The 22,358-nt window shown below is 37.9% G+C and overlaps 1 protein-coding gene across 6 annotated transcripts; it reads right to left on the reverse strand.

The window, feature by feature from the left end:
* Positions 1–201: 201 nt before the first annotated feature.
* Positions 202–21,570, reverse strand: LOC119481184 (Fc receptor-like protein 5). Of its 6 annotated transcripts, none has more exons than XM_037757879.1 (9): positions 21,481–21,570; positions 21,183–21,242; positions 11,486–11,746; positions 11,052–11,297; positions 4,211–4,339; positions 3,833–3,889; positions 3,503–3,568; positions 1,994–2,055; positions 202–696 (listed from the first exon to the last, which is right to left on the reverse strand). In XM_037757879.1, the coding sequence occupies exons 1-9, from the start codon at positions 21,509–21,511 to the stop codon at positions 685–687; spliced, it is 924 nt and encodes a 307-aa protein (XP_037613807.1). In that variant the 5' UTR covers positions 21,512–21,570; the 3' UTR covers positions 202–684. The 6 variants fall into 6 exon arrangements, with proteins under 6 accessions (XP_037613807.1, XP_037613810.1, XP_037613809.1 ...); XM_037757882.1 differs by lacking the exons at positions 11,052–11,297; positions 11,486–11,746; positions 21,183–21,242; positions 21,481–21,570 and adding exons at positions 6,589–6,834; positions 6,901–7,164; positions 7,518–7,562; positions 7,792–7,909; XM_037757880.1 differs by lacking the exons at positions 202–696; positions 1,994–2,055; positions 3,503–3,568; ... (2 more) ...; positions 11,052–11,297; positions 11,486–11,746 and adding exons at positions 13,904–14,819; positions 14,894–15,036; positions 16,370–16,426; ... (2 more) ...; positions 19,167–19,412; positions 19,667–19,927.
* Positions 21,571–22,358: the final 788 nt, after the last annotated feature.

Genomic DNA, 22,358 nt, shown 5'->3' on the forward strand with positions numbered 1-22,358 from the left:
TTCAGATGATGTACACCACTTCTATGTGACATCTACTGTTGACCTGCTATCTCCCCCTAGAGACCCCCTGTAACCCCCTAAAAAAGACTAAAACTGTGGGTCTCAGAGGATGACACACTCTGCTTAAACCCCTCATTCATTCATGCAAGAACAGACTAACAGTGATGTTATCACACACAAACTGACGTGTAGGCTACAACGTGACCTTTCTATACTGTAATAGTATTTATTTATTCCACATAGAAACCTTTAAACTTTCATGAGACATGTACTATTTTCACAACAGAAAACAGTGTTAACCACAAACTCGTGAAGAAAAGTGACGCACCACCGTTAAAAGGAAGCAGTTGACCACAGTGAGTGTATATTTACAAGCTGTGAACAGAGTTCTCACACATGAGACGGAGATGGAACAAGTTAATTAAACTGTTAGACCATAATAAACTTCTTAAAAAATAGACACGGACGCTTTAGTTCGCCGAAGAACTCAGAAGAAGGCTGCATGATACTTACGCACGTTACTAAATATGAATATACACAATGCTAAATGATTTTTTTTGGACAGATATAACTGTGTTTTCGTAATGTATTAAACACACATCACTCATATCATGGTGTTGCTAATGTAAGTACACGGTGTGAAACTGTGAACACGTCTTTTAAAGCTCCTCCTTCAGTCAGATGTCACTTAGCGACCTGTAAGACACATATGAGATTTACAAAGCAAATTTAAATCATATTAAAATATAGAGGAAGTATACGTGAGAAACATAATGATGATTACATTTAGGTTACTTTGAGAAATACTGACTTCATATGACAATTCCCAAATTGGTGTGAAACATTTTTGATATTAAACATTAGTTTTCTCATTTTGAAAAGCATTCAAAATCAAAGTTTTTACAAAAGAAGTACAAGGAAATGCTGTTGGAAGTGGTGCCGCATTAAGGTAAATAATGTTCACATCGTCATCTGAGTCATAATTATGTCTCAGAAGCTCCGATATATTCCACTTGAACCCAAATTCATATATAGTTTTTAGGGCTGTCAATCGATAAAAATATTTAATCGCAATTAATCACACATTTTTTTATCTGTTCAAAATGTACATTAAAGGGAGATTTGTCAAGTATTTAATCCTCTTATCAACATGGGAGTGGGCAAATATGCTGCTTTCTTTATGCAAATGCATGTGTATATTTATTATTGGAAATCAATTAACAACACAAAACAATGACAGATATTGTCCAGAAACCCTCACAGGTACTGCATTTAGCATAAAACAATATGCTCCAATCATAACATGGCAAACTGCAGCCCAACAGGCAACAACAGCTGTCAGTGTGTCAGTGTGCTGACTTGACTATGACTTGCCCCAAACTGCATGTGATTATCATAAAGTGGGCATGTCTGTAAAGGGGAGACTCGTGGGTACCCATAGAACCCATTTACATTCACATATCTGGAGGTCAGAGGTCAAGGGACCCCTTCATGACAAGCTAGTATACAGGTTATTGAGTCAGTTAGTGAGAGCATCCTCACATTAACACTCCCTTTTCTGGTTATTTTTTCTGCCAAAATTAGATGGATGTCATCAGAATATTGGCGAATCAGAGATATAAATAGACACACAGATACAGTATGAAGCACACATACTGCTAGTATATATAGCTAGTGTGACATGGTTCATTCATTAGGTTTTTTAGTTTCATATAATACCAGTATCTTCACTCTAGCTTTAAAACTGAGCCCACTACAACCTCCGAAAGATTGATTGCATTAATGCGTTATCAAGATAACTTTGACAGCCCTATTAAAGTCAATGAACAGTATTTCACAACCCTCGTACCACCAACTCTGCAATCATACAACCGTCTTGAGTTGTCCAATGACAATGCAAGTTTTAAATAAAGGAATGCTTTCCCAATCTCTACACCATCCATCCGATATGACGTGGATGCGACACAAAAGCCAGTATTGCCCTTGGTCTTACCTTCTGGATCGTAGAATATAAGGCAGTATCTGTTGAAGATGGGGTGGTACCCGCTGACTCTGCTGTGAAAATAGACAGACATTATTTCTGTGTGTTGGCAAAATATTGACTTTTGACTAGAACACTTGTTTCATTTACTTTATTACAAAATGTGTGGTGTTCTCTAAAATCCTACAGAACACACAATATCATCTCCTCTCCTATGGTCTCCTTTGTGCAAAGAAACTGATTCTCTTGTTCTGGAAAGGGACAGAAGTGCCAACATTTAAATCCTGGATAACAACACTGACTGATACCCTCCACCTAGAAAGGATCCGATACACCCTTAAAGACAGACTGGAGGTATTTGAAAGGATTTGGAGACCGATGATCTCCTTTATAGGAGGAACAGACAATTAAGACACAATAGACACATAGTCTTTAGTACCCGAGGTAGCACTGCTCAGGGATGGGAGGGTTCGGGAGGGGGGGTGGGTTACACCGGTTTATGTATATACTGTATGTCGCCAATGTCTCCCTGATTTGTTTGCCTTAGGGTGCTGTCTGTGTGTTTTTTTTTTTTTTTTTTGTTTTGTTTTGTTTTCCTTTCATGACGTATGTTTTTTGTATTTGCTTGTCTCCATTTTGTTTGCCCTTAGTTCCTAGTTTTGTCTGTTTTTGTTGTTATGTATAAAAAATGAGGCATGATAAACACCCCACAAAGTTTGTATCACTGACATGCACATGCTTCTTAATAAAAATATTTGAAACAAAATGTGTGGTGTTGAGCCAGGAGGAGCTTAGTTTAGCATAAAGGCTGTAAGCAGGGGGGAACAGTTAGCCTAGCCTCCAAAGATGAAAATATGCCTTCTGAAACCTGTTAAGCTCAAAAAATAACATGTCTTGTCTTGAATTACATAAAATGTGTCTCACTGTAAAGCTAAGACTCTTGTGGATCCAATGAGTCCAACTGTATTCATGTGTGATGATGTTAGTCCCCATTGGAGACATTTCATTGTAGTGAGACCATTTTTTGAAACTTGACGTCACTGTATAAAATGACCTGTGGTGACCTCTAGTATAATCACAGCCTCTTGAAACTTTACAGCCACAAACTAGAGAGAGGATGGCTTTCCTAGCTAGATTGACAATAAGGGGGTTTCTGAGCAGTTTCCAAATCAGAAGTGCTGGCCGTCCAATCGCCCAAAAAATGAGATTCTTGCAGAATTCTCCAAATGTCGAAAAGTTTTTGATCCCAAATCACAGCGTGACTTTTTCTATGGCGTTCCCAAAGGTCTTGGTGTCTTAATGTGGTATTTTGGAAGGATTATTGATTATTTCTATCAATTGTCCAATAGTAAATTTAGCACCAAGTCTGTGTAACAAATGGTATCAACCAAAAAACTGCTGCAACAACTTATATCTACTGTTGACCTGCTATCTCCCCCTTAATACCCCCTGTACCCCCCTAAAAAAAGACTAAAACAGGTCTATTGTGGGTCTCAGAAGGTTGATGACAACAAGTCTCACCCAGGTGTTGAGGAACGGCCAGGCCCAAGGTGTAGTAAACAGCTCCAGGCGACAATTCATCCTCATCTGATGGAGACAGACAGAGATAGATGAATATATCAACATCAGCAATGATTCTCTGGATAAAATGAAGGTTGTCTGGCATGTTGGGAGGATGCACCTCTTCACATTCTTGTCAAGAGTTAAATATCAATATCTTATATATCTGGAGCCAGGAGGAGCTTAGTTAAGCATCAAGGCAAACAAACTGGACTTTGGGGACTCGGATCCGGGCCCAGGTCCCCGATGTGAAAACACCTTTATTTACTGAAACATGGCTTGTGTTCTCACCTGTTTGATCCTCAGCTGAGCCTGATGCAGGTGTTGGTGTGGACAGGTAGAGCAATACTACAGTACAAGAACGGAAACATAACAGCATCAATAGACAACCAGGAACAGAACATGACAGTATGTCCGATATATGGAAGGGTTTATTCATATAAACCTGTATAAAGTAAAGGTTCCCTGTGGAGTTTTGGACCTCTAGCAGCGCTATGAGGCAGTTTTTCTATGAGTGGGTTCCCATTTTGTTTTGCGTTACCAGTAACAATCCTCATTATGCAACTCTCAATCTACTGTCACAACCAAACACACACATCACAAAACATGATATCACGATACTCGTGTATCGATATTTTCTTACTAGTTGCTAGTGAAATGTATCCGTACCTCTGTGCCAGTAACCTTTGCCAAGGTGAAGTAGTCCCAACGCCAACAGTAGAACAATCAATAAAACACTGACGACGATCCATGGGGTAGGACTGGAGGAGGACGGATCGGAGGAGGTGTGAGTATGCTCTTCAGTGAAAACAGGAAGAGAATTATTAAACACAACTTTAAGTCTAAGGAGCAGACAGTAGCCACGATCCATTCAAATATTTGACCACGATTAATCGCAAATTAATCACACATTTTTTATCTGATCAAAATGAACCTGAAAGGGAGATTTGTCAAGTATTTAATACTCTTATCAACATGGGAGTGGGCAAATATGCTGCTTTTTTGCAAAATGTATGCGTATATTTATTATTGTAAATCAATTAACAACACAAAACAATGACATATATTGTTCAGAAACCCTCACAGGTACTGCATTTAGCATAAAACAATATGCTCCAATCATAACATGGCAAACTGCAGCCCAACAGGCAACAACAGCTGTCAGTGTGTCAGTGTGCTGACTTGACTATGATGTAGGGACCTGCCATTTCTGATGGCAGACACAGTGAACTGTCTCCCAGAATCCTGGAGGTATGCTCTCATTGGCTACAGTAACATTTCACACAGAGGTGTGAAATTCACACAGAACAAAACCAGAGGAATGTCCTTTGTTCCCTCTCTTTCGACTCTTTGCTCTTCACCTCCTCACCCAAGCTGACCAGCTGCTGGAGGTGAGCCACAGCTCTCTTCCTGCTCTCCAGACCGGAAGCATCTCTGCTCTTCTGATCGATGGCCTGTTAGGAAACAGACATAGCCACAAGGAACCAAACGGCAGAAGACGCGATTGCCTGCCCTTTTCACCAGCTAACTTCAAGCTATCAAGCAAAGAAGTTAACACCAAACTAACAGCAAAGACGACCTCTTTGACTTGGAACCACAACTTCAACACATGGAATTACAAACCCTGTTCTTCCATGGTAACGTACTGAGCCTAAGCATTAGCAATCGCACATGGCTGAGCAAGACTGTCCAACTTTGATTTCTTTTTTAATGTTATTCATTGAGTTTGACGGTGGTGATTTATCTGTATTTGATTTTTGGGTATCTGGCTACGCCACATTTGATGTATTTAGTTTATGCTTCACATAGACAAGGTCTTGCATGCAAACTAACCATCTTTTCTAACCCACTGCATATCTAACACACATTAAGATCACATACAGAAACTGTGAATTAGTTAAACATAAACATACAACTTCAGATAATCTTAACCCCACATCACCCCCCTCTCTGTCCTTCTTCTCAGAAGAACAAAGAGGTCACGTGATGACATGCTGATGGCCATCTTTGATTCCGCCATCTTTGTAGTTTTACAGTGCTCGTCATTTTGTTTGTAGGCCATTCAGACATTTTGAAACAAGACAACATCTTGTTTCCCCCCCCTCTCTCTCTCTCTCTCTCACACACACACACACACACACACACACACACTTTGTTTGGTTTGTTTAGTTTAGTTATTTAGTTAGATTAATATTGTGTTTTGAACCTTTATTATCTTGTAAATAAATGATTGTGGAATATACACGCTGGTCTGTTTAATGTTGCACAAGAGTGAATAATGCCAACCTCTGCCATGTCAAGAACTCCAATATCCTTCAACCTTTACTATCTATTTGGTTATAGTTATTAATTTAATTATTAATCAATGTTCCAAATTGATAGTTTAGCATATATAATGAGACTATATTAACGTTTTGGTCATTGGTCCCTGATTCCAGGGTGGTGCCCCGTTTATTATTGATGTTTATTGATAATCTTTATTAATTTTAATAATTCTATTATTATTTATTAATGAATTTGCTAATAACCAAAACCTACTAAAGTAGAATCCCTACAATGACTTGCCTCAAACTGCATGTGATGATCATAAAGTGGGCATGTCTGTAAAGGGGAGACTCGTGGGTACCCATAGAACCCATTTACATTCACTGATCTGGAGGTCAGAGGTCAAGGGACCCTTTGAAAATGAACATGACATTTTTTCCTCACTAAAATTTAGTTTGGATCGTTATTTGACCTCCTTCATGACAAGCTAGTATACAGGTTATTGAGTCAGTTAGTGAGGGCATCCTCACATTAACACTCCCTTTTTCGGTTATTCGTTCTGCCAAAATTAGGCGGATGTCATGTGACATGGTTCATTCATTAGGTTTTCTAGTTTCATATGATACCAGTATCTTCACTCTAGCTTTAAAACTGCACCCACTACAACCTCCAAAAGATCGGTTGCATAAATGCGTTAAAGAAATTAGTGGCATTAAAACAATTTTGCGTTAACGCGTTAACTTTGACAGCCCTAATTATTTTGAAACATTGCTATGTCTCACCTCTGACAGCCAGCCGGCTGTCTGGGGATTCTCCAGCTCCAGAGATGTTGCACTTGTAGAGTCCTTCATCAGACCAGGAGACGCTGTGGATGGTCATCTCTCCTGTAGAGCTGCTCCTGATGACGCGGCCATCTTTATAGAAATCAGCTGTGAGTTTGGAGGAAGTCTTCTTGTTCCTGCAGCTCAGAGTCACATCGTTTCCCTCCGTCACAGGGAGGACAGGACTCTCCAGGATCACTGAACCAGCTGGAAAACAATGGTTTAATGTTTATTTAATATTGAACACAAGTTGCTGTTTCATTGTAAACATACCGGTGACGCTGACGTTGACGATGTTGCTTTTCTTCCCCCGTCCAGTCTCACACCAGTACTCTCCGCTGTCCTCTGGATAAGCATTTTTAATGGTGCAGGATGACTCGTGTGACACCCCCCACTTTGAACCACAAGTTGATGTGTCAGTTTTGTTCCTCCTTAAAACGCTCCATCCAGTCAAGCCATCGGAGCCCACGCATTTAAAAGAGACAGGATCGTATTCAAAGAGTTGCAGTCTGGTTGGAATGATCCAAAAAGCTGCATCTGAGACAGAAAAACCACACAGAGACAAAGAGATGAAGATGAGAAGAATTAAATAAACACTACTGGAACTAGAAGGGGCAATCGGAGAGAGCAGACCTATCCGATCTCGCCCTTCGTGCAATAATAATAAAAGCGATAAATAATGTGTGTATCTGCCTCGTGATTCAGGCCCGTGCTACACCGTTCCACCAACTTTTATGACAATCGGGCCAGAAGTTTTTCCATAATCCTGCCGACAATCACCTAAACAAACCAAACCAAAAACATAACCTCTAGCGGAGGTAATAAAGTTGTTACTCTACTGTTTGTTGAGTCTTCTTTTTTAGTTTTTGTGCATAAGCAAAGCTACTTACCATCTTTCTGAGCATGTGCACCCAGCTGCAGAAACACAGTCATCACTGGAGAGACAAAGGAGAAGAGCTGAACATCACACATGTATCGTCTAAAATTCAATAACTGGTATAAGTAAAAACATAAATTAACGATCTGATCTGTTCCTCTAAATGAAAACTGTAAAACATGACCTTCTTGTTATTGGTGCCATCTTCATTTTTATGAATCAAATGATCTCTTTATGATATGGATTTTATAAATGTTACAGGAAATAGAGACGGACTCCGTACTCACTCAGTCTGATGCAGAGAGCTGTGACCTCCATGTCGTCTCGCTGCTGACTGTCTGAGCGTCACACACATGAAGTATAAAAAGCAGGTGGTCTCTTCCTGTGTGGCTAGTTTATTTCTGCTGGTGATGCACAACAATAATGTGCTTTAGATTGAAAACCTCGTCTCAGAGACAGAGCTGCTGTCGTGGTACAAATAGCCTCCGTGGGTGGAGCTAAAGAACGAAGGCTTAATTCTGAGGCTCAGGAACTTTTATTTCATGATGGTTAAAACAGAAAAGTCAGTTGTTTTACATGAACGAGTGGTATTTTAAATTAGATGTTACGTATGTCATTCTCTTGGCCTTGTAATAAGATAAGATAATACTCTCTATAAGTTTGTACCTTCCGTGGTGATAACGGTTTCCAGAGAGGAAAAGAACCACTGTCACCTATTACAATCATGGAACGTAGCACAGGTATTGTCTCTTACAGGGGACCTATGGAAATACCCACATATCTATTTAGAGTTGTTTCACTGGATTTCAAAACCTAAGCAGGGGGTCTGGGGTTCTTCCCCCAGAAAAAGAGTTTCAGAGACTTTGTTCCACTGCATCTCGTGACTTTAAAACAATGTCCATCCATTATCTGTAACCGCTTATCCTATTCGGGGTCGCGGAGGAGTCGATCCCAGCTGCCATTGGGTGAAGGCCGGGTACACCCTGGACTATCACAGGGCTCAGACAACCGTTCACGCTCACATTCACACTTATAGGACAATTTAGAGTCAACAATGAACCTAACCTGCATGTCTTTGGACTGTGCTCAGGTTTCCCCCAAACCTGAGCACCTGGAGAAAACCCACGCTAACCACTGCGCAGGAAAGGAAACTGAATAATTCTCCCCTCTGGTGTGAACTCGGCGTGTGAATCTCTGGTATAAACTAATAATTATCAGTTTTTATTCATTTATTTTACCCCTGCTTGAGTATTTATTTCTCTTAGTTCTCTCCATTTCTCTCTACTTCTCTCACTAACAGAAGGTTCTTTCAGATACAACGCGTAAACGACATGACAGCTATTCGCTACGTCGGGCAAAACCCAACTTTGTTTGCTGAATTCAGCGGAGAACGCAGCGCGAACATGAGCTCAAACTGCGCTGTGTCACGAGCATAAACTGCTCTCTTCTGCAGGGAAACGACAGTTGGTGTAGCTCTATTGTCGTCCGGGTGGAAACAGTTGTGGTCATAGATGCTGTTCAGTTCCAGAAATGGGTTAAGTGTTAACATTTGCCATAAATCAGGAGAAATACGGGAGAATTGTGACGCCGGGAGGAAACCAATGAAAAACGGGAAAATCAGGAGGGTTGGCACATATACTTATAGCATTGTCTTATGTTGTCTTATGTTTATTTTTATTTTGAAGCTTAATGGTGCAGATATACATGTACAACTGGTTTCAAGATTGTGGTTCTTATAACAAAGGTGTTTCCATGAATACATGAAGACAAACTGGAAACACAGATTATCAGTATCATGACTTCCTCTTTTCTTTCTTTCAATGTTTCTCTTTTCTGTTCCTTCCTTTCTTTATCTTCAGTTCTCACACTCACTCAAACACATTGGATTCACAAGTCCTACTCTGCCCCCTGCTGTACATCATTCACAGTACATCAAAAACATTTTATTATATAGTTCAACCAATAATGTAATGCAATGGCCAAAAAAATGCAAAACTATATTGACAAATTATAGAATACAAAAATAAAATTAAATAGTAGTAATTATGTCTACTGAATCACATTCACAAATTAATGGTATAGCCTTGTTTTGTTACATTACGACTATAAAATATTTAATAATAAAAATAATACAAATTATAATTCAAATAAAAATAAAGTGGTCAACAAAAATAATAAAAAAATATATAATTTTAATAAAAAAATAAAATACATTTTGCTTCATAAAAAATTTAATATAAAAAGACAATACATTATGCCTCCAATTATTCCTAAAAACAATCCTAATATTTAGAAAAATATGTTTTAAAAAATAAAACTCAAAAAGAAAATAATTTAAATTATAATAATACAAAATATAATTAAAATTAAAATAAAGTGGTCAACAAAAAAAATATAATTTTAATGTAAAATAAAATAAACTGCTTCACAAAAATGAATATAAAAAGACAATATATTATATGTATAAAATATTAAGTATAGGTACATATATGTGGCTGATATCAGCCTTTAACTTTAAGAACAATGTTTCCTTTTCTATCTAAATGTTACAGAGCAACATGGCCATGATACCATAACAATTGTTTCATTTCTTTTTATTTGTTCCTTTTTTAGATCGCAGAAAATACAAGCAGAAAGAGAGAGTTGACACTCTGAGGTGCATTTCATTGCACATCATTGCATTGCACGTTTCACAGTCAAAGTGTGTTCATTGAGGTGCAGAGACGCTGTGGTCGCTCTGCAGAGGGTTCGTCAGAGCAGATTACTAAATGTAGACGCTCATGAAAATAAAGCTTCTATTTGCAGACCGTCTTCAACTGATGTCTGAGAATCTTCATGTCTTGATGCAGTCACACGACACATCAGGTTCTACAAAACATTAATTCATCAATCAATCAATCATTGACAAATATGTCTCAGGCTGGAGATATATTTGCTGTTAACGCATGATGCTGCTGCTTTGCATATCCTGCGTCCGTTTGGAGCGCTGGCTGCGTACGTTCTCAAAAACAACACATTGTAAATATGGACATGAGTTATTGTTGTTTACCTCTGAATTTCCCACAGTGAAGTAGTCCCAGCAGCACCAGCAGTGGAACCATCATCACAAGGGGTAGAACGGTTCTCAGGATGAGGAACGTGTGGTCTGAGGGGGGATCAGACTCTGTGTGAAATTCTGCAAAGACAACAGAAAGTATCTGATTGTGATGTCGTGAGACAAAGTGGTTACTCAGTGTGTTATACAGTATATTACCTTTTATTCACTTTAAGATAATAAGTGTCTATAGCAGCTTGAAATTCTGTGTTCCAGTTGCAAAATTTTGGTTAACATGTTTTGCAGGGGACTCGGTTGTTTTAAAAATAGAAGATAAAAGAACAACATCACTATTGCTGCTATTTTTTTTAAAGCAAGAAGATAAAAATCCGTTACAAAAGATGACTTCAATTAACTAGATTATACCTCCTTTCAGACAAACACACTTCATCATCAGCATCATGAGCATCAAACAATCATTTTAATTTGTTTTATAACCCTTCAGTGTCTCACCTCTGACAGTCAGCCAGCTCTCTGGTGATTCTCCGGCTCCAGATATTCTGCACTTGTAGTCTCCTTCATCACACATGGAAACACTGTGGATGGTCATCTCTCCTGTAGAGCTGCTCCCGATGAGGCGGCCATCTTTATAGAAATCAGCTGTGAGGTTGGAAGACGCCTGCTCATCTCTGCAGCTCAGAGTCACAGCGTCTCCCTCCATCACAGGGAGGACAGGACTCTCCAGGACCACTGAACCAGCTGATCAACATATGTTTAGAAAAAATATGTTAATTAAAAATGCCTACACATGGTTTGCTGTGTTTTAATATTTTAATAAGTCGTATTTTATTGAACATATTAGCTCAGTTGTGCCAACACATAACAAATAAATCAACTGACCGCAGACTAAAATGTGACGACTTTGCAGTGTTTTAGTATTTGCATACCAGTGACAGTGATGCTGACAGTGTTACTTGTCTGTAGTCCTCCGATTTCACACCAGTATTCTCCACTGTCAACCTCTGTAAAGGCATCTTTGATTTCGCAGGGTCCTGTTGATGTCGACCAGGTAGCAGCACATGTTTTAACAACTCCTTTAATCTTCCTCATCACTCTCCATCCAGTCCGTCCCTCCAGTCCCTCACAGCTGACAACAATGGTCTCATATTGGAAGTGCTGCTGTCTGTTTGGAACAACCTGAGGGAAAGCTGCATCTAAGACAGAAAGACAAAGAATGAGTTGAATTAAATGAAACATTCAGTTCAGTTTAAATTTAATGGGACACCCTGATCAGCTATCTGAAGCTTGAGAATAGGGGCCCAGACACTAACCAGATAGTAAACATAGATTTAAAATACCAATATGTTGTCTAGATTCGCTGCTATGCGGACGATACCCAACTGTTCCTATCATTCCCGCCAGAGGACGCTACAGTCTCCGCACAGATCTCTTCATGTCTTGCCAATATCTCTAAATGGATGAAAGAACGCCACCTTCAGCCCAACCTATCTAAGACTGAGCTCTCCTTGTCATCCCAGCCAGTCCAATCTATACAACTACAGATCAATATCCAGCTTGGACCAACCAAACTCGTACTCTGCATCTATCCACCCTGTGCACTGCCTGTCGGCATCCTGTGTCCGATCGATCAAACTTGAAGCTGTTGTCGGCACTTACTCACGTCGTCCCCTCCTATCTAGATCCTTACTTGTGTTGTATGAACTCTCACATGTACGACGCTTTGGACAAAATTAAATTGTAGAATTGTAGATTTGAAAAAGTTCATGTTTTATATAGTAATGTTTACAACCAACAAAACACCTAAGACTAACCAAAGACTAACTACCCTAAGTGCTAAATGATTCAAAAACATATATTCCATCAGTCTAAACATTGGTTAAATATGTATGATATATATAGACAGTAGGCCTACATTTAAATGGATTCCAGAGTGGAGTCAGTAGTTTAGAAGTCCTTGGTGTTTAAGGTATTCAAACTTTAACATATTTTTGTAGCAACTGCTGCCTTAAGCTCTTTTTAAAATCAGACATTTTTATAGTGTTATAAATTTCATTTCATCCTTGTGGACCTCTAAATCACACCAAAACTTGTACACAGTAAGATGCTTTTTACCTATAGTCTTATATACATGCAAATGTTGGCTCATGTTCAAGTGAAACATGACAGAATAAATATTTGTATCTTTGGCTTTCTTTTTTTTTACTGGCATGTTATTTTCATACATACAATTATTTAAATATTCTTTGCAACCTGTGAAATTGGGGATTATGTGATTTTGAAGCATACATAACCTTTTTATCTTGTTTGTTTGACTGATTATTAAACCGCTACTTACCGTCTTTTTGTGAATAACTGAAGGGAACTTGTGCGACCAGCAGCACCAACACAGTCATCACTGGAGAGACAATACAGCTGATACTGTATCACATCTAACATATATAACATAACAACATGCAAATATTTGCTCCATCATCAGTAAGCAGATTACAACTTTCTACTGTATATTACTGTATGTGTTACCTAAGAAACTCTTCAGTTCCTCATGTTATCTCATGATTGTCTCAATAATATTTCCGTGAATATAAGACAGTAATCAGTACTCACACAGTCTGATGCAGAGAGCTGTGACCTCCATGTTGTCTTGCTGCTGACTGTCTGAACATCAGACTGATTTATAACATCATATCCTCCTCCTCTTCCTGTTTCTCAGCAGGTTTGGTTTCTGACAGACAGAGGACCTGATATTTAAAGTTTTAAGAGAAAAAAAAAACTTGAATATTCTCTGAAATTATAAATTCAAGAAAAAAACTTTTGTGCATAACCATGGTAACGCCAGCCGCCATCTGAAGCACGTTGTGCCTAATGTAGTGTTCTTATGGGAAGGATGACCTCTGAGCGTTGCGTAGGTCCTGAAAGATACATATACGCCTTTTCTTTCATGTTCTTTCTGCTATTTTACCCTTAAATAAATACTAATGTATTTAATCTGTTTTGCACTCGGTGGCTCACGTTACTGCAGTGTTTAACGGTGGCGTATGTGGTGTGATGAGGTTGATCCAACCTTGCAAAGTGAAGCGATGTGATACGTTGACAAAAAAAGCAAAACGAAAATATTCAAGTATTTTTCTCATACATTTCTTAGTTTTTTCTCGTAAATATGCGACTTTAATCTCAGAGAATATCCAAGTTGTTTTCTCATAATGTTTTTTATTCTTTTCTCATAAATTAACTTTAATCTCAGAGAATATTTAAGTTTCTTTCCCATTATTTTGTTTTATTTTTTTCTCATAAATTTACCACTTTAATCTCAGAGAATATTCAATTTCTTTTCTCATAATTTTTCTTTTCGTTTTTTCTCGTAAATTTATTAATTTAATCCGAGAGAATATCCAAGTAAATTAACAACTTTAATCTTGGAAATTCCGAATTCTTTCTCTGAATATTACCCTAGTGTCCTGACATCTACTGTTGACCTGCTATAAAGACCCCCTGTACCCCCCTAAAAAAACAGAAACGGGTCTATTGTGGTTCTCAGAGGGTTAACATGGTTCCCCTAATAGCTGTTGATATGCATGTTAATTCTTGTCTTCATTTTGTAGAAATGGATACATTTAATACATTTTAAATCAATTTTTTTTTTTTAGAAATTAACAATTTAGTTCACATTAGATGTGACGCTTATCATTTGTCACAGTGTCATTGTGTCTCTATGGTTTCAGGTCAAACGGATGTAATTATGTTACCACAGTGAGTGTATAAGTATCTACAGCTGCTCTCTTCTTGTAAACAGCGTCTCAGACGTGTGAACAGACACGGAGCAGATACAACAATGTGGTTTAACTGTTAAAGACTCATACCGCTTAAAAATAGACACTGATGCTGTGAGGTAGCTGAAGCTCATCAAGGTAATTTCCACTTCATAATAAGTCACACGTAGTCGTTAATTAAGAATCAACACATTTTACTCTCCTTACAAATGTTCTGTCAAATGTTTTCTTCTGTAAAGAACATACACAGACGCTGCTAATTACATACAATTTGTATGAAAAACAGTTGTATTTAGAGAAAAAATTACAGCTCTGCAATGGAAGTGATTAAAAATGTAACAGATCAAAATAGTTTGGTCGACATATTACAAATGCATTAATTCAAAAGCTCTGTGTGGTCGTGTGACCTGCACACATTACAGAACTTTAAGAACTCTTCGACCAGGAGTCTTGGCTCTCAGTAACCTGCAAGGGACACACAAAGGGACAAAGACTGTATAGATGTCAATATTGGATTAAACTCTTAAACCAACACTTATGTGTTTGTGCTGATGCATTTGAACTTACTCATTTTAAAGACTTTAGATAGCGAGACAGCTTACAGTCAGCGGGCTACTCGATCATACAGTAGCAGGGATTCTCTTCTGTAAAAAGATGGTTGGAACCTGCAAAGAGAACTGGTGTCTCTGAGCAGACGGATACTCCCGGTTCTGTTTTGGAGACAAATTACATTTCAAAATTGTGATTTACATAAAAGCTGAAATCCATAGGACCCTATGTAAGTCTCTTGATTGCACTGTAACAAAATTAACTGCACAATTTAAACTCTCCATGACCTCATTGTCCTCAAAGATATAGCTATGGACTTCCGTGCTTCCTACTCCTGCTCTTTTAAAAATAAACTTATCGTCATACAGTCCATTACAGCAATCAGATGATTATAAAGTATTTAAGCAGCGTATATCAATGATCTGTTTACAAAGGTAAGAAACATAAAAGCATTGAGCTAAACTGCGATCATTGACTGAAAATAGAACATAGGAATAGATAGGTTACCCAGCGTATGATGAATGTACCTGCTTGGACCATTGACTCCAGCCAAACTTTAAATTAGCTAAAATTAGGATTTGTACCGCCGAAACGCGCCAATTTGCAAATCAATGTTATCTAACTTTGCCGCCAGGCCACCTCGCTAGTCGGACAGGATTCAGTTGTGGAGACGGGGGTGTTCGTGAAGGAGCGAACTCTTTGATTTGGCTTATTAAGTGTAACGTGGCTATTAATATTTTGCATTAGCCCTGTTGATTTCTATTATTTGGGATGTAGTGGAGGGTAAATACACATACCACCTTTTTTTTTGATGCATTCTTGGTTTTCATAGCGCCTTCAATCTTACTAATCCAGACTGATGCAGTTGGTTGTTTCTTGACTTAATCCAAGAGGTTGGGTAGTGTAGAAATACAGAAATTTGTTTTAAATTACTTTTTTTTTATTACCAATTATGTATCTTTCCAAGATCGCAACCTCATCTTAAAACATAACTAGGCGCCCATGTTCAGTAGTGTTACCTTTTCACGGTGGACGAAATTGTCTGTCATACATACAATACTGATCACCCACTCACTTACCCACCTACTTGGTGTTCTGACGGAAAAAATAAATCTACCGCATGCATCGCCATGTAGTATTTTAATGAACGGTGAAGCGAAGGGCCCATCTACCTTTTTCTGTCTGTGGGTTTCTCGTGTGGTTTTTCGTCTGAGATGCTAAAAAAGAAGCTGTAACTATCACTAGGGCCTGAAGCTGCTGTCGTATACAGTTTAAAATGAATGAACTTTCAAACGATGAAGGTCAGATTAATGATTCAGTGGTTGTGACTCTAAAGTGATGTTTGTTCTCAAGCACTGCTGCAAACTTTAGTCTGAAAGAAGGTCAACATTAATGCTAATATACTGCATAACATATTAAAATATTTCCATTTACCAGCTTTGTTTTTTTTTACCTGATTAAATATATTACATGTTACAGTGTCAAGTTAATTACCTTCCTTCCTCTGGGGTTTTGTGATGACAGAATATGTCATGCTGGTCTCTTCACACACTGAAACATAATAAAGAAGGAGTTAAATATAAAAGCAGACCTAATATTAACAAGGCAAAAGTGAGAATGGCTCACATACACCCCGCTCGCTGCTCGACCCCTGCTAAAGTAGGGCCAAAGGTTTTGCCCTTTTGGAACTAATGGAATTAATGGGCATTAACTAATTGACTAATGGGCACCCTGGACTTTGTAACCCCCAAAAGGCACAACTAGACCACACTGTCAACCATCACACCAAATTTGAAGTTCGTAAGTGAAATAGTTTGTGCTCCGGAAACAAAAGTGTGACAGGCGAATGGACGGAAGGACGGACGCGCGGAGCGCTATATACCCCCGACTACGTTGTTGCGGGGGTATAATGAAAATATAAGGAATAATAATAAGAAATCGATTCATAAAACTTTTTTTTTTTAAATGAGCTAATTTCCTTTGAAGCAAATATGTTTATTTTGTGCCAGTTTTTATTTTTGTAAATAATTACTTATTAATATTATTATTATATCTGTGAATGTTTGCACATTATTCTAATATACTAACACTTGTTTTAACCCCCATGTTTGTTTGTGATTATCAAACCTAAGACCTTGGACTCTTTAACATACAGTTTTAACAGCTTGACGCATCATGACTTTTTAATTGTATGCAAATGTGTGCGCAAATATTTATGAACATGTTTGGACATTATATGTTTAGAGACAAAAAACATAGGACATTTTGCCATTTTTTCATGACATTTTGTTTTGCTATATTTACATCACAGCGCTACGATTCATTCATCACACCATCTCACATGACCCCAGAATAATATAAATGTAAAGGTTGGCGGAAGACAACGGCTGTATTCGAAACTAAAGGAATCTAAAGATCAAAAAATAATTAACTTTGGCCTAACTTTGCATGAATTTCTATGAGAGAAACCATTATCGGCAAGTCAATTTGGCAGCCATCGTAGAAAATGACCGCCATCTTGGATTTTCAAGTGGCCAATTGTTCATATTTGCTAAGCGTCCCCTCTGGAATCATCATTCTAAATTTGGTGCTTGTATCACTATTTGCATGATTTTTCCACTATCAGCTCCACTATAAATAGAAATGTGGGGTAAATATCCCAGCCCACCTTCCTACCTGGGATAATTCCCATAGTGACAAAATACATATATACATATATATATATATGTTGAAAGGAGGTTGGTGTTCCTCACCTGTTCGTGGAGAAGAGGAAGACCGTAATGTGGAAGGAGAAGTTGGGGTATCTGTTTGAATGAAAAAGCCCACCTTTAGCACACTTTGTGTCAATAATTGAAGTGGTTTCTTTATGTCTATTCTCTGTACCTCTCGTGATTGTTGGACGTCTCCTACATCGCATTGATCCCACCAACAGCAGCAGCAGAAACACCAAGAAAACGCCGACAACGATGCAGAGCAGCAGTAAGAGCTGAGGGCCATCAGCATCTACTGGAGAGATAATGGGATGTGCTGCACATGAGACATGATCTTAATGCTGTGAAATGCATGCTATTTGTTATTAACGTTTGCTTCCTCCAAAATCACATTCTCAGCACTACATACTCAACATGTTTACTATCGTTCAACATACTATTGTGTGAATAAACAGTAGTATGTTTCTTTTCAGACACACTGAACAGTAATTTACGTCGTCACTTCCTGAGAGCCTCCTTGCCGGTTGGAGACATGTAACCATGGTAACCAACCTCGTGAGACCAAAACGACGGTTTGTGAAAATCAAAGTCTGAACTAATTTAAAATATATATTACGCCTAGCAAAGTGAAACCTTATACTTGCAGTTAAATTGAAACTTTATTAATGCTACAGAGCTGTCCGTCAACGTCCGTTATGAACGTTGACATCACTAACACATTGCATTGTGGGATGTTTATGCCGCTGTAGTGTCCAGCGCTGCATACCCTTACCAAAAAGAAGTTTATTCAATTGTGCTATGAGTGTACTTCTTTTAAACTTAAAATAAGAGAGTATACCTTCAGTTTACTTTTTATGTACTTATCAGAGATATACTTAACAAAAGTATACTTAAGTATACTTGGCTCATACTGAAGTATGAAGTATACAGAAAAGTCTAAGAATATTTGGCTTATAGGCCTACTTTTTACTTAATCTTTTGATCGAGATACTCTTAAGAAAAGTATAATTAAGTATTCTTGAGTACCAGACTCGAATCTCTGCTAAAAAGCGGGCCACAAGTGTACTTGCAGAATAAAAATTATTAAACTACTAGTTTACTGAGAGTATACTTTAAAGTGCACTTTCATAAACTATAAAGTGGACTACATGTGTAAAACTAGTATCCTACCACTATACTCATATAGTTGCATTACAAAATTAAACTTAAGTGTAAACTAGTTGTGTACTCAATGTTAATTATTCTTTCACTTAAAATACACGTACTAAATACCATGATAGTATGGAATTCCGGATGCAACCATAATACTTTAATACATTCTATAGAATTACTATGTCCGTTAAAGTAATACTTTCAACATTTATTGACATCCTCAGACCTCATCACCAGTTCTCAGTTGTAACTCATACTCGGCTAGACCAAAGAGCAGGTTACGATCAGTTACAAGTTACCATTTTTAATACTTCTATTAAGCTTTAAAACATGGAACTTGACATAGGTTAGGTGCAAAACATCAATGGAAAACAACTGGACAGTAAGCAAATAATCTTTGATTTACTTTGAACACTGTTCTGTCTCACCTCTGACAGTCAACCAGCTCTCTGGTGATTCTCCGGCTCCAGAGATGTCACACTTGTAGAGTCCTTCATTAGACCTGGAAACACTGTGGATGGTCATCTCTCCTGTAGAGCTGCTCTCCATGAAGTGGCCATCTTTATAGAAATCAGCTGTGAGGTTGGGAGACGCCTGCTTATCTCTGCAGCTCAGAGTCACAACGTCTCCCTCCATCACAGGGAGGACAGGACTCTCCAGGACCACTGAACCAGCTGATCAACATATGTTTAGAAAAATATGTTAATTACACAGTTTGAAAGCCCACACACATTTTCCTGTGTTTTATGATTTTAATAAGTAATTTTTTGGAGTTATCCTGCTAACAGACAGACAAACAAACAAACCAACGCCGGTGAAAACATAACCTCCTTCCTAGGCCTTCAGCCTTCGCGGAGGTAATAAATCAACTGACCGCAGACTAAAATGTGACGACTTTTGCATACCGAGTTTTTTAATATTGACATACCAGTGACAGTGATGTTGACAGTGTTACTTGTCTGTAGTCCTCCGATTTCACACCAGTATTCTCCACTGTCAACCGCTGTTAATGCGTCATTGATTTCGCAGGGTCCTGTTGATGTCGACCAGGTAGCAGCACATGTTTTAACAACTCCTTTAATCTCCCTCATCACTCTCCATCCAGTCCGCCCCTCCAGTCCCTCACAGCTGACAACAATGGTCTCATATTGGAAGTGCTGCTGTCTGTTTGGTACAACCTGAGGAAAAGCTGCATCTAAGACAGAAACACAAAGAATGAGATGAATTAAATCAAATATTTTTAAATGAAATGTCTTCTATTCCAACAAAAGCGAATTTCAAATTAGAGGCGACCTTGTCAATATAAATGCAGTGACAACAAATCACAAATGTTTGCAACAAAGATATTAAAACAATTTTACAGTGTCCTGTTGTTGAGTTGAATTTGGCTCCGATGTTTTGGAAGTCATCCTTAACCCTCTGAGACCCTCGATCCCGACCGACTTAACTGTCTTTCAGAGGTTGTAGGAGGTTCAGCCTTGCTCAGCACTGCGGTACTAGAAAACCTCAGTAATCCATTGGTACCAACAATGTCATACTAGCTATATATACTAGCAGTATGTGTACTTCATACTGTATCTGTGTGTCTATTTATATCTCTGATTTGCCAATATGCTGATGACATCCGCCTAATTTTGGCAGAAAAAAATAACCAAAAAGGGAGTGTTAATGTGAGGATGCCCTCACTAACTGACTCAATAACCTGTATACTAGCTTGTCACGAAGGAGGTTAAATAACACTCCAAACACAGCATGGCTTTTTCTATGGTGTTCCTTAAGGTCTTGGTCTCTCAATGTGATACTTTGGAGGGATTATTGATCATTTTTATCAATTCTCCAGGGGTAAAAAAAAGGTTAAATTTAGCACCAACTCTGTGTAACAAATGTAATCAACCCAAAAATTTCTGCAAACATTTATGCAACTTAAGTGAGCATGAGAATGGACATCATATACTTAGATCATAATGTTCTAAACCCTTTAGAAGTTATTGTATTTAATTAAATAATGTTTATTTCTGACATATGACTAGAACAGCTTGACACACAGAGCTGAGCATCTCAAATTAATCTTCAGGTTTCCAGCTTTCAGATGATGTTCACCACTTCTATGTGACATCTACTGTTGACCTGCTATCTCCCCCTAAAGACCCCCTGCAAACCTCCTAAAGAGGTTGAATGCAAATTTTGGCTCATGTTCAAGTGAAACATGAATGAATAAATGCTTGTGTTCTTTAAGGTATTACTGGCATGTTATTTTAATACATACTGGTATTGAAATATTATCACTTAAGGTACAGACGTTTTAAAGTTTAAAATGTTAAGCTTTTGCAACCTGTCAAATTGGAGATTATGTGACTTGAAGCCTTTTAAAGATATCGTTGTTAAAACTGCACCAATTATACAGAACATTTTGACTTTGTTTGTTTGATTATTAAACTACTTACCGGCTTTTTGTGAATAACTGAAGGCAACTTGTGCGACCAGCAGCATCAACACATTCATCACTGGAGAGACAATACAGCTGTTACTGTATCAGATGTAACATCTAACATATATAACGTATATAACATAACTGTAACATGTAAATGTCTGTAATATTTGCTCCATAATCAGTGAGCAGATTACAAATCTTTATGCGCTGTGCTTTTTTAAACCTAAGAAACTATTCAGGTCCACATGTTAGTTCATAATGATTGTCTATAATAATATTTCTGTGAATATAAGACAGAACTCAGTACTCACACAGTCTGATGCAGAGAGCTGTGACCTCCATGTTGTCTTGCTGCTGACTGTCTGAACATCAGACTGAATTTAAAATATCATCAAAGTCAGAACCTCCTCTTCCTCTTCCTGTTTCTCTGCTAGTGAGGAAACAGCAGGTCTGGGGTTTCTGACAGACAGAGCTGCTCTGACTTTTTTTTTAAAAGAAAAAGAAAGTAAATATCAACAGGTGGCGCCAGAGACCTCATTTTCAAAGCGTATAACTCTGGTAAACAAAAAAACAAACGGATAAATATAATGTAGTTTTAAGCAAGGCAATGACATTTGTAACTTCACCTCCTACAAATAGACATTTTGATTGAACATTTGGATATTTTTAGGCCTGTAATGAAAAAAAAATCAAATGAATAGATAATACTACTAATAAGCCATAACAATAACCAGCATTATTAAATATCCGTCTTTGAATTAGTTTGGTCTCTTCAGGCAGGTTCATGTTTTAGGAAACAAACAGACAATAGAAAACAATAAAAGAAAACGTGACATTAAGGTAACATATTTTCTCTCCTCTCATTTTGTCATGATGACACACTAATGTCTCACTCTGCCCTCTGCAGTAGATCAATCTTATAACACACCAAATGTGCATTTATTTGAACCAAGTAGCCACTTTGACAAAGACATCTATTGTTATTATTCACATTTTCTACTGACACAGCTTCCTTGGTTTGCCCACTTATGTGCCACCATAGTATTTTATACAACCGCTAACTATTTATAGAAGATAGCAGCTCCAGAGTTTAGTTTGAACTGTTGTAACAGGTCATAAATAAACAGACTGAAAGAAAATGTGCAAAACAAGAACACAAACATTTTATTCTCAATATATTGGATCAATT

Source organism: Sebastes umbrosus, chromosome 22, assembly GCF_015220745.1.
Source record: "Sebastes umbrosus isolate fSebUmb1 chromosome 22, fSebUmb1.pri, whole genome shotgun sequence".
In the NCBI taxonomy this organism is placed as follows: Eukaryota; Metazoa; Chordata; class Actinopteri; order Perciformes; family Sebastidae; genus Sebastes; species Sebastes umbrosus.